The 12,978-nt window shown below is 55.0% G+C and overlaps 1 protein-coding gene across 4 annotated transcripts in view; it reads right to left on the bottom strand.

Moving 5' to 3' along the window:
• Nucleotides 1–3,121: 3,121 nt before the first annotated feature.
• MOK (MOK protein kinase) overlaps nucleotides 3,122–12,978 on the bottom strand; it is a 21,227-nt gene continuing 11,370 nt past the window's right edge. Inside the window, exons 4-12 of one of the 4 annotated variants that reach the window (XM_014549104.1) lie at nucleotides 9,806–9,884; nucleotides 9,630–9,678; nucleotides 7,688–7,866; nucleotides 6,702–6,803; nucleotides 5,608–5,781; nucleotides 5,013–5,106; nucleotides 3,684–3,881; nucleotides 3,333–3,603; nucleotides 3,122–3,234 (exon numbers count right to left, since the gene is read on the bottom strand). In XM_014549104.1, the coding sequence (XP_014404590.1) occupies nucleotides 3,523–3,603; nucleotides 3,684–3,881; nucleotides 5,013–5,106; nucleotides 5,608–5,781; nucleotides 6,702–6,803; nucleotides 7,688–7,866; nucleotides 9,630–9,678; nucleotides 9,806–9,884 (956 nt within the window). In that variant the 3' untranslated portion in view covers nucleotides 3,122–3,234; nucleotides 3,333–3,522. Of the gene's footprint in view, nucleotides 3,604–3,683; nucleotides 3,882–5,012; nucleotides 5,107–5,607; nucleotides 5,782–6,701; nucleotides 6,804–7,687; nucleotides 7,867–9,629; nucleotides 9,679–9,805; nucleotides 10,018–12,978 lie in introns of those variants that run through there. The other 3 variants (XM_014549105.1, XM_014549106.1, XM_014549107.1) reach the window with 3 other exon arrangements.

Raw genomic sequence — 12,978 nt, 5'->3', positions numbered from 1 at the left:
GCTTGCAGGAGGCAGCCCATCAATGATTCTCATCTTCGATGTTTCCATCTCTCCCTCTCCCTCTCTAAAAATCAATAAAAACATTTTTAAATAAATACATACATAAAAATAAGTGCTGCTAAACTCTGTCAATGCAGGGGCCTGCCTCTGAGGGGCGGGGCGTGCAGTACTCTGGGGCCCTGAGCTGTGGCCCTTGGGGAAAGGTGGGGAAGGGCCCCCCTGGCAGGTGCCCCTCACCTTAAGGCCAGTGATGTCCCAAGGAACCCAGGCCCTGAGAGCCCACATTGTCCCCCAGCCAACTGGCCCAAAATCCAGGCAGAGCTGGGTTCCGTGGGTTCTGGTTCCAACCAGGCAGGAATGTCAGGAAGGATCTGGACAGAATTCAATAGGCGAACGTGGAGGATCTGTTACAACACTGGCTCCTAACCAGCAGGAGTCTGTTCCAGTGGCGTCAGACTGCGGAGAGGTGAGTGGCTGGGACCCTCCGAGTGCCCTGTTTGCTGGATTAATGTAACCTGCTTTGTTTGCAGGGTTTATCGTCATCCCCAAATCGGGCCACTTCCCCAGGTGGAACTGTAGTGTAGCGACCTACTACTGCTCAGAAACTCTCACCCAGACCGGGTCTCGAGGGAGTATGACGATGCAGGAGCTACGAGCTGCACTTCAGCCACACGTGGGAGGCGGATGTCACCCCAATCATGAGGGGAAGAGTCACTCAGAGCAGGGCTCTCGGCAGGGTGCTCGCTGCATATCCGAGGAGGTGCTTTCTATTTTAAATCATTCTTTGGGGGCTGCAGTAAAAAATGAGAAATGAGCCCTGGCCAGTGTATCCCAGTGGTTAGAGTGTTGGCTCCAGCACCCAAGGGTCATTTGATTCCCGGTCAAGGGTACATACCTGGGTCACAGGTTGGATCCCCAGCCCAGGTCGGGGCACAAAGCAATGTGTCTCTCTCACATGGATGTTTCTCTCTCCACCCCTCCACGGTCCATGTTCCCCCCGACCCCAATGCCCCCGTCCCTTCCACTCTTTCTAAAAATCAATGGATAAAATATCCTCAGGTGAAGATTAACCAAAAAAATAAATAGTAAGTGAAGTTTTCCTGCTTTTTACTTTAAGATTCAGTGTAATTAAAATCTCACGTATATGTGAAATATATACATGTACACACAGTATAAAAACCCAACTGTTACAACTGGACTTGTCTCCTTTTGCAGTCAACAGCAGTCGGGCTGTCTGCTTCGGCCCCAGCTGTCCCCTCCGGCTGAGCTCAGCAGACGTGTGGAGTGAGCGAGTTCGACAGGATGGGGGTCGAGGACGTGTGAGACTTCTCCCCTTCTAGAGTTCTGTGGTGACAAGTCAAGTGCTTTGGGAGCCATTTAACAGCATTGCCCAGAAAGGCTTCAATGGCCTTGCCGTCCACAAGCTTTCCAGTTTGGAGGGCAGACCTTGCCAGGGCTCTGGCGGCAGCCGAGGGGGCCTCCTGTGCCCTAAGCCCTGGCCGGCACCTGCCCACGCGGGGCCCGCAGACAGGCACAGCGCCGGAGCCACTTCAGCTGCCCGGAGACTGGCTGCCCAGCCAAGAGCAGGTGGGTGTGAGCGCCCACCACGCAGGAAGCCCAGCTCTCCAGTCTGTGGGAACGTGGAAGTTTCCTTGTGCACTGATGTTCCGTGGGCCAGGGAACCACACTGCCCCTCCGTGGAGGCAGGCTTGTGGGGACGTGCCCCTTGGGGCCTGGGGGGCTTCAGAGCTTGTTTGTTCAAGAGGCCAAAGGGAACCTAAAGGGCCTTATTTGGTGGACAGCTCTCATCCTTCTTGGGCCTGGCCTGCCCGGAGCGCCCCCAGCCCACTGTCCCCCCTGGGCAGCGACTGTTCCGGAGTCAGGGCTGTGGGTTTCCTGAGAAGCAGCATCTGCAGAGTTTGCTCTCAGAAAGGTACACAGAAAACCTTTTCAAATTGGATATACTTAAAGGGGGTAACAGTTTTTCTAAACCCAAATACCTGTTAGTCCTTAAATGTGCGCTGAGAGCCTCTTTGGGACTCAGTGTGGGCCTGCCCACCTTGCAGGTCCCTCCCTCTTCAGCCCTAGCACCTGCTCACGCCTCTGGCACATCTCCCTGGCCCTTCCTCGCTGGGCCCAGCACCTCCTGTTTCTGGCCTCCTGCCTGTCTGTGAAACTGTCTCCGCTCCCACATGACCCAGAACTCCGCCCCAGGGCCACGCCCACCGCGCCGTCCCTGAAGCTGCTGTGGTCTCCAGTGGGTCTAAAAAGCTCTTTCCAAACCTTCCCGAGTGAATGTCACCCAGCTCTGAATGTCACTGTTAAGCCTTAAACCGGTCCTCCCTGGGTGGGCATCTCTGCCTCACATGGCCCCACCTGTGTCCATGCTCATGCCCTTCCTCTGCCACGAGCCTGTAAAATACTGATTCCAAGCTGCCCCTCCTGTGGCTGCCACGTCCACCCTCCACAGCCCAGCTGTGCTGTCACTGGTTCTGCTTCATCAGCTGTGAGTTGGTAGCCACAGGGGAGCTCAGAGAGGTGTCAGATCTGTCTTAAAAGAGGGAACAGGAAGATGAAAAATGAGCTCAAGAAATTTGCTTTAAATGTGAGTTGGAGAAGATGAGAAGAAGGAACACTCAATGATTAGGTTACAATGACCAAAACGGGGGCTCCACAGGATCTTTGCTCTGCCGGCGGCCGGGCCCACACCCTGCCCTCCAGCACCAGGGCATCTCTGCAGCACCCCCTCCACAGGAACAGGTTCTTCGGTGCCCAGCTTGTTGTTGGCACCCCAGACACTAAACTCAGCACCCCCAACCCATCAGGAAATGGCATTCTCTCTCACGGGAGACAGCTGGGCCTCAGGAGCTCAGACGCTGTGGCCACAGGAGAGCCTGGTGCTTTGGCTTGCCCGCGTGCCCAGCACCACCACGCCAGCTGTGGCTCCCTGGGCGGCACCAGGGCACTGGGCACAGCCCTGGGCTTCCTCTCACGGCTTCCCCAGTGAAACAAAATCAAGCCGCACCCAAGTCTTCCCAAGATCAATCCCCCATCTGTTCACAAAAGCTAAAACAAAGGACTGGGTGGTGACACGTTCAGCGCAAATGGTATCACAAGGAAATACTGTGACGAGGGCTATTCTTTAATGAAAGTCACGTATCCTCACGCAGTCACGTGCTGCATGCTCTTGGCGATGTGCTGGAAGCCCACGCAGAGCCCGCGGGGAAGCCAAGCCTAAATAACAAATATAAACTCTAACTTCTGTTTGGATTCATATAAAAATACAAAAGATTTCCTGTCCCAAAGTCTTGGTTACAAAAGTGAAATGGCACCTTCGAGGGAGGTGGTTTACACGTGTATTAGAGCGGAACATACAGCTCGGCGCCTTCAGGATGCGAGCAGCGGGGCTGGCGGCCCCCAGGCCAGGCCGTCGTGCTGCTGGCGTGCGGGCTGCGCTCGCTGGACGCCGGGGCTCGGAGGACTGAGCCGCACTGACGCTCTGAGGTGAACTGGATGCGCTGCTCAGTATCCCCTGCCTTTCCTTTCTATAGTGGGCAGGTGATACTGCTTCAGGTTAGGCTTGAGGTCCTTCTGTGCATCTGTCTGAAAAGAAAATGACAGACGTTCAGTGGAGGCCAGGACGGCGGCAGGAGCAGCGCTGAGGGGAGCTAATAAGGCGCTACCTTCTGGTTTGCACCCCCACACTTCAGGGGTCTCAGCACCGGCACCTTCCCGCTCGCTCCAGGTCTGAACACCGAGTGCAGCGTGGGGCTGGAGTACGAGAGCTTGGTGGCCCCGGACAGCTTCAGCTGCGGCAGCTCCATCAGGTAGGCCGGGCCCTGTCTCCGGGGCCGGCTCTCCTCCTGCTTCAGGCGCTGTTTCTTGAAACAAAACACAGGTCAGCTGAGCACACGGACGGTGTCTCCACAGAAATTAGGAGAAACAGAAGGCTCTTTTGTGCCACTTTTGCCTAAAGAACTTCTTGACCACGAGGTGCGACTAGACAACAGGTGTCCTGGCCACCCCAAAGTGAGGTGGCCCCACACCCGGAGGCAAGGGGTCCGCACCTCAGGCTGGTGCGTGTGGGTCTGGGCCCTGGTGCAGCCCCGGGGCTGGCCGGCCTGCACTGGGGCCAAGCCGAGGCCGTGGGGGTGCCTACTGCCGGCTCCCCAGGTCAGCCAAACCTGCTGCCTCCTGCTTTTGTGCGGCTGGTGAACTAAGAATGGCTTTTACCTCTTTTGTAGTTGACAATGCTTTCGTGGCATGTGAAAATTATATGGAATTCAAATTTCAACATCTACAGTTTTATGGGAACACAGCCCCACCATTCCTTTAAGCATCGTCTGTGCGGGCAGCTGTGACGAGACCTTATGGTCGCAAAGCCTACAGCGCTTGCTCTGTGGCCTCACAGACACGTGTGGGCCGGGCAGACTGGGAGGTGGGACGGGGCACCCAGAGTCTGGAAAGCAGCCTGGCTGCAGGTGCACATGCGTCCCCACCCCAGCGCACAGTGACACGCAGTAAAAGCAGGGACAAGTGGACATGACCTGAATGACTGGCAACACTGGGGCTGAGCACATGGCACGTGGACAGAAGATGAAGGTGCTGCCAAGTGAGGCTGTCGTTTCTAAGCCGCTGTGTGACACTATCTCTGTGACGGGGTGGAGCTCGTCTGGTGCCCAAGGGGCTCATGGCTCTGGCCGAGCAGACGGCATGCTCTGGGCGATCACTGGTGAGCTGGGTCACCTGGGCCGGTTTAGCTCTCTGTGCCCCCCGCTGGCTGGGTCTGAGGGCACAAGGAGTGACCCCTGGGCTGGAGGAACCCCAGCGCCCTCGTCTGCCTGCTCACAGATGTTGTCCTTGACCCTTAGCTAGAGGGGCAGGAAGGGTGGGGCAACGGAGCCCTCGCAGGTGGGATTCCCCTCAGACACCAGCCACCTGGGGTGTGCAGTCCGCTGCAAGCCAACCCCCCACACCACCCCCCACCCTGCTGCTCACTGCTCCCGCTGTACCTGCTTGCTGCCCTCCTTGGAAATCTGCCACTTGTTACTGAGCAGTTCCGGTGCCGCTTTTCTGTGGCTGCCCCGAGCCTGCTTCTCTGCGGCCCTGCAAGGGGGAAGACGGGCGCCTCACTGAGAACCCGCGCACAGCTGCTGTCCCTGTCTCCAGAGGTGCTCGTCATGGCGGTCACCGCTCTACTTTCCACGTGAACTATCCGAGGACTTTTTTCCTTTTTTTTCCCCTGCCCCAGGCCCCCACCCCTGCCCCAGCTTCGAGGTTTGGGTCAGATGTCATCTCCACGGTCACACGCAGGAGTGGACAGAGGTGTGGAGTCGGACAGCTCAGAGCATGTACTTCCAAATCAGGTATGCCCACGTGCTCAGACCTTACAGCGAGTTCAGCGTTCACAATGGTGCGGGCGGGCTCCCGCAGTCTTAACAGAGCCCTCCCATGCCCTGCCATGGCGCCGCGAACAGCCCCTTCTGGGAGATATTCCAGAAAAGGACAGAGAGAGCTGTCCAGGGACCCCGCTGGGCGGCCCACCGCATCCCCCCCGCCCCCGTCTCAGCAGCCAGCACCTGCCCCCAAGTCATCCAGACCACCCACCTCTGTTCTTGGAAATAGGGGTGCTGCAGGGCCTGGTGGGCAGTGATTCTCTCGTCAGGATCATAGGCCACCATGGCGTGCAGGAGGGAGAGGCATTGCGGGGACAGATTGGCTGTCTGTAGAGGTATTCCTGATCCCTTTTTAAAAGGAAAATCAAAACTCATAGCTCTCGACCTGTATTAAAAGCCCAATGATAATAAACAATCATGCCATTGTCACGACTCTACAGGGACCTGCACTGGGGGAACAGTCTGTGACTTAAAGGGGCAGAATACACAGGGTCCAAACCCACAGATGGTGCCACCCAAGAGTGGCCCCTCGTGGGAACTGTGGACCTCGGGGGACAATGCCGGGTCAGGTCAATGCGGCTCGTCATTCTAACAGACGCGCCCCTCTGGTGCCGACGGCGAGGAGGCTGTGCGTGCAGGGCCAGCGCTATATGGGAACCTCTGTCCTTTCCCCTCAGCTGTGCTGTGACCGGCAAACTGCTCTCAGGTCTTAGACTTAAAGAAAGGGTGGTGGTGGTGAAACCTGTTACGCTATAAATGGAGAAAAGTACTCTTCGTCAGAGACTGACGTCACATTTCCAGCTGAGAAGAAGGGAGTAAAGTTTAAAAAAGAAGAAGAAAGAATCCCAAACAGTTGTCGCCTCGCCTTCCCAGGTCTTGCAGCTGCTGGGCGCTGCCACCCTCAGCCCACGGGGCCTCCCTGGGAGCCCCACTCCCCCGCTGAGCTTCATCTTTGACCAGCACACAATCCGAACGGTCGGGTGTCCGTGTGGGGCAGTGCTGGGGCGGCTGCTCCTCCCCGCACGCACGGAGCCGGTGCCGGGGAACCTCGTTCTCCCAAAGGCGTCCACGTGCTGTGCAAGAGTGTAAATATTCAGCGACAGAACCTCACTGCCAGGCCTCGGCAAGACGGGAGTAACTGTTGTGTGATGCTGGAGGGAGAGCATCCCTCTCGGACCCCCAGGGGGCCCCAAGGACTGAGGGCTGCACCGGCAACAGAGGGCAGCCTGGCCCCACCCCCCCGTGCTGCCAGCCCTGGCAGGGGGACAAGTCCACACGGGGCCCTTGAGAGCACGGGGCACTTACTGTTTGAACTTGGTGAGGGTCTTCGCAGCAGGTGTGCCCATGATGTCGTGGATTTTTGAGATCTGGTCCAGCTCATTGGCTCCAGGGAAGAGGGGCTGCAGACTGGAAGAAGGTGACAGGGGCTGTGGTTAGGACAGTCCCCTTCATCCTGGCCGTTCTCGACACCGAAGTCCTGCAACATCCTTCCAAATTAATTCATGGCATTTCATTAGCACAAGAGAAAGCGTGGTCTGCTGGCACTTTTAGCGTCAGTGAAATCGCAACTCAGCTTTCAAAAACTAACCATTAAGGTGTGAACACATGCCTGGATTCATGAAGCCGTCAGCTGAGCAGGTGGGAGCGGACCTGGGTCCCTGCCTATGCTGGTCTCTCTGTCTGATGCATCACCCAGACATTAAATGCACCCTGGTCCTTAACAACACCTGTGAGCCTGGGGGTGCCCACCCTCTTCGAGGGCTGCTTCCCCCCACACCCTCCTCACCTCCTCCCTTCTTCCCAGGCCACGCCGCCTCCAGCGGTGAAGCCCGAAGGCAGGGCATGGGGCTGGAGGATGGTGAGGACTGGGACGCTGCCAGGTGGCCAGAGAATCCTGCTGGATACACCTGCACCTCCAGGGCAGGGCCGGGCCAGGCTCACCCCCACCCCACCCCCACACCCCTGTCCCCTGCCGGCGGGCCCCACAGGTGGCAGTAAGCACGTTTCCACTCGGTTCCTAGCTTGGTGATCGATCATTTCACTGATGAAGCTGAAAGCAGAGGCCCAGGGCTGGGCTGCGAGTGTTCTGTTCCCCATCACCAGCAAGTAAGGAAAAGTGTTGACAAAACACATTCTGTTAAGTTCAAAGCAGTCACAGCCTCAGGATGACTGAGAAATCGTGCTGTGAAGGAAGGGCCTGGCGTGAGGCCTGCCGTGTGACCGCGTCAGCACGTGTACACGGACGTGCACTGGCCCGAGCGGCCTGCGGACACGAGCCTGCGCGGCTCTACCTGGTGATCTCGTAGAAGACACAGCCCGCGCTCCACAGGTCCATCTTGTGGCTGTAGAAGCCGTCAGTGAGGAGGCACTCGGGGGCCCGGTACCAGCGGGTGGAGATGTATTCCGTGTACGGCTGCTTAGAATAGACACTCCGGCAGGACCCGAAGTCCCCTAATTTCAGGACATCCTGCTGCAGGGGGGAGAAAAGCGGGGACAAATGACGTCTCATGGAGTCGCCGTTGTAATATAAGCCATCTCAAATGTTTATGCACTAACGGGAAAACGACTAGCATCTAACCTGGCTTGTAAAATACCAGTTACCCTAACCCTGACCCTGACAGGTGAGGAAGTGGTGTTTCTATTCAGGGGAACATGTTTCACAACGGTTTCCCAATGTCTGCAGATCCTGGGAAAAGCTAAGTCCCAGTGTGAGTCTACAAGCGAGTCACACACCACAGTCAGACGCCCCAGCGCCACTCGGGCAAGTCAGACAGACGAGGGAGACGGGTTTCGGGATATTCCTTCCATTTTCTTCACCCTCACGTTCAGGTAACAAAATACATGCTGCCCATGACTGCAGCCTCGCGCATGCCCAGGTTGTGGGCTCGATCCCCCGTGGGGGGCATGCAGGAGGCAGCCGATCAATTATTTTCTCTCATCATTGATGTTTCTATATCTCTCTTCCTCTCCCTTCCTCTCTGAAATCAATAAAAATATATTTAAAAAATAAAATAACCGTGATTCACCTGTGAAGAGCTCTAATGGAAAAAGTAGACAACATGCAAGTTCAGGTGGGACATGTCAGCAGAGAGATGGAAGCTCTAAGAATGAATCACAAGGAAACACTAGAAATTTAATAAAATTAGCAGAAATAAAAAATGTCTTTGCTGGGCTCATCGATAGACCAAACACAGCCAGGGAGAGATTCAGGGAGCTGAGGGATAGGCCAACAGAAACAACCCAAACTGAAAGGCAGAGAAAAAAGAACGGAAAAACAGAAGAGAACACCTAACAACTGTGGGACGATTTCAAAGTGAAATAGGCCAGACCAAAAAAAGAGTACATACTATCTAACTCCATTTCTAGAACATTCTAGAAAACGCAAACTAATTCTATAATAACAGAAAGTCCTTCACTCTGCAGGGGGACAGGGCAGGAGGACACTGTCGGGGTGATGGGCTTGTCCATTAACTGGATTTGTGAGGACGGTTTAGCAGTGATGGCGAACCTATGACACGCGTGTCAGAGGTGACACTCGAACTCATTTTTTTGGTTGATTTTTCTTTGTTAAATGGCATTTAGATATACAAAATATCAAAAATATAAGTCTTTGTTTTACTATGATTGCACAGACCAAAAAATTTCTATATGTGACACGGCACCAGAGTTAAGTTAGGGTTTTTCAAAATGCTGACACGCCGAGCTCAAAAGATTCGCCATCACTGGTTTAGTGGCTTTGGAGGAAGACAGACCTGCCCGAATCCTGATTCTTCCACTTTTCTATTTCGAGTGTTTGCGGTGATCATGGGAATGGAGTTTGTTTTCGTACATAGTGTGAGGAGAGTACCTACAATTATTTCCTTCCAGATGTACGGCTATATTGATGACATTTATTAAATAAACCACTTTCCAAGCTGCATGAGGAGAAAAATCCTATTGCAAGCCTGGTCTCCAGTTACTGGGACTAAAAGCACCAGTGAAAAATCTTGCATTCTAGCCCTGGCCAGTGCGGCTCATGGATAGAGCATCAGCCTGGGGACTGAAGGGTCCCGGGTTCAATTCTGGTCAAGGGCACATGCCCGGGTTGCTGGCTCAATGATTCTCTCTCATTATTGATGTTTCTATCTCTCTCTCCCTCTTCCTTCCTCTCTGAAATCAATAAAAATATTTTTTAAAAAAAGTTTTACATTCTACCTTTATTCTGATATCAACTTTTCGTATAAAAGCCCTTACCTTTATTAATATATTTTCTGGTTTTACATCTCTGTGAAATATTCCATTTCTGCATTCAATATAAAAGGAAGGATAGAATTAATTGTACCTCATTCATTCACATGCCTGTACATTGCATTCCTAATGACTGTTAATACACCCCATTACCCTGGAGCTGCCGCGTCTCCGGAGCGTACCTGTGCATATGATCGAGGGCCCTGCATAGCTGGTACATATAGTGCACAACTTTTTTTTCTGATAATGGATGTCTTCTCCCTGTACAATCAAGGAAACAGCCAAATATGGTTACTAATGGTCCTGGGACCCTTTTTTGAAATAAAAAACAGAATCTGTTTTTACTTAATAGTATGTGAAAATCCAACTTCCTGTGAGAAATGACCAGGAGCCATTTTACAGGAAACACAGAGTGTGCCTACAGAAGGAGCCATTCAGAATTCCACCCACGGGGCTGAGCTCACAGGAATCCGGGTGCTCGCGTTCCGACCATAGCGGGAACCGCGTCAGGTAAGAATCACAAACCTTCCTCCAGGACCCTCCTTCCCACTGCTGCCGGGGGCCAGCAGGAGTCACCGGTCAACCAGGAGTTTCCCTGGGACCCTGCTGGATGGAGCTTTCCACTTCAAAGGGGCGAGATCACAGGCTGACGGAAGTGCAGCTGTTTCAGTCCAGGGAGACCTTTCTGCCTGCAGTCCCAGCGGAGGAGCCCTCTTCAGGGGCCCCCTCCCTTTCCTCCTGGGGACCCCATCCACGCGCAGCCCTGGCGCCTCCCCTCCCTGGAGAATCCCTGCCGGATGGAGCGAAGCTACTGATGGAGACGGGCAAGGCCTTGTCTGTTTCAGCTGTCCTGACCACGTGAGTCTTTTCAAGTTAATGTTTACTACTTTTCTCATTAAGAAGAGTCTAAAGAATGTCACGTATGGCACTGGTAATGCGAACACAATGCTAAACTACGGCTTTGCTGTCAGGCCTCACTGAGGAAATGTGTTTGCCAGTGCAGCCTGCATTGTGACAGGCCAATCACACTCCCCCTTCCCACAGCAGGCCCAGTCCCCAGGCCTGTGCCTGGCTTTGCGAGTCAGTCTTGGAGGTGCACACTGGGTCCACCATGGCACAGCCAAATGGCCCAGAGGCTGTGTCCCACGGCACCACGCGGTGCTTTGCAAAGGAGGGCCTTGCATCATGGCCCCTGTTCTGCGAGCGGTTAGCGATCTGGACTGGCAGAGGGTAGCAGGTGAGACGTTAGACTCAGTGAGGAGCCTGAGCTGTGACCGGAACCTCTCTCAGCAACCACGGCCACACTCAAGGTCGGGGTTCTCCCAGTTCTGCTCTTTGAAGCTGCTCATCTTAGCCAAGTGCTGTATCACTTCTTTGAAATTCTACTTCCTCGCCTCTAAAGTGGAGTTGGCTCCACTGTGAACTGTCAAATAATAATAACAGCTGTCGATGTTTGTTGAAGGCTGCGAGTCAGGCACTGCTCTTAGCTCTTAGCATGTGTTTTATTGGACTCTCACAGCAGCCCTCAGAGTTGGAAATGGTCACCCCCATTAAAGCTCCTGACCGACCTCTCGTCACCCTGGGACGGCGCTTGCTCTGGCCGGTGTGCCGCTCCGCCACGTGCGAGGTCTGTGCTGCGGCATCAGTGCCAGACGCTCCCCCAGAGGCACCAGCATTAAACCGCCAGGAAGGTGTCACTGGCTCGGAAGAGAATTCCGGGGACAAAATGGAGACGCCACTCACACTCTGAACGCAGACTGACATTAAGGAAAGCAAAGCCACCATCACGCTGCTTCTCGGGAAGTGTGAGGAGCCCCGGGACAGGCTAGCTTCACCTGACTTTCCTGTGTACACCTGCGCACAGTGACCTGGGAACCGTCTAATAGACCCCAGAGGGCTCTCTTCTAACCTCGATAAAACTCCCATCGCTAAGTGATGAGAATGCTACATGTCAGAGCTGAATTGGCATGTTTTTTTTCCTCTTGGTACATTAAAAACAGTGGAGTGCATCGTACAACCAGTGGGTCAGATTTGATGAAACAGAAACACACAACCGAACTAGTCTGACACAGTCACACCAGGCAGAACAGTCAGCGGCAGAACATGGCCTGAGCTGCCCATGGAAATGAACTGTAGCTACGGCCACGGTTACAACAAGCTGGTTTTACCTTTCCCCACCTGGTTCATTCCCCAGCAACGTGGATTTATTTCAGAATGCCCGCCCCACCCACAGCCTCTAAAGATATAACCCTAAGGTGACCAGGCCAGCCCGCTGGACCTGCTACAGCCCACGCTCCACAAGGCGGCCCGTGACTGGGATTTCCACACGGGCCCGTCGGCAGACAATGGAGGGTCTCAGGGTCTGGGGGGCCAAGTCTGCCAAGAGAGGAGGAGGGGACCGTGTGGCCCGGGGACCGTACGGCCTCGGCAACCAGAGCTTAGCTGGTCCCACCTCCCTGGATGGAGCCTGACAGCTTTCTGCACTAGACCTGCGGTTTTACAACATACTCCTTTCTCTGCGGGTGAACCAGCAGAACGGCGTGACTTCTTCCAGTGGGAACAGTCTAACTATGACCCTCAATGTCCAAACATCATCCAGGTGGATGATGGACATCTGGGGACACCAATGATGGAGGCGCCAGGACCCCACTTCCTGGAGGCCAGAGAGCTAACACTCCAGAGCAGTCGGACACCCAGTGGAGCAGCAGGTCTGTGTCAGGCAAGCAGGGGACCCACCAGAGCACGGGCGGAGGTGAAGGAGCCAGGGCGAGGGGTGAGGGGCGAGGGGCGAGGGGCTAGGGCACAATTAACCAGCCATTCCGAGTGGAGTCACTGAAAGTTAAACAGGAGGCAGGGTCACATGCAGGCAAAGAGCAGGTGCCTCTGTGATCAGGTGAGCACCGTGCCTCCCTCCTCCAGATGTTCCAGAACAGCCTTTCCCACCACGGAGGGCACCCGAATGAACAGACCAGGGTTCCAGCCAAGTCTCCATTCACCCTGTCACTAACTCACTCTGATGGGAGCTCCCCGAAAATTTCTCCCAAGTGCCCCCTCCTCACCCATCTCCCCCTGGCACACCCCACAGGCCCATCCCACCCACCGTCTAGCACGCCAGACTAGAAAGCCAAATGACATGCCTCTGTGTGGGGCTCAGGATGTGGTCTGACCCACTCGTGAAAGACCCTCAGACCCCGGCCACGGGCTGAGGAGAGGAGGGGAAGGCAGAGGCCCTGAGGGTGCTGATCGTGGGGAGGCAGCTCTGGACCCTGCAGCGGGGGCTGGGGCCTCGGGCAGCCCAGGGCAATCGCTTGGGAAGCTAATTCCCAGAGGCTCACCCTGGAGGTTGTTGCTTCAG

This window comes from Myotis brandtii, unplaced genomic scaffold, assembly GCF_000412655.1.
Source record: "Myotis brandtii unplaced genomic scaffold, ASM41265v1 scaffold535, whole genome shotgun sequence".
NCBI lineage: Eukaryota > Metazoa > Chordata > Mammalia > Chiroptera > Vespertilionidae > Myotis > Myotis brandtii.
This window is presented reverse-complemented; position numbering and strand designations above follow the sequence as displayed.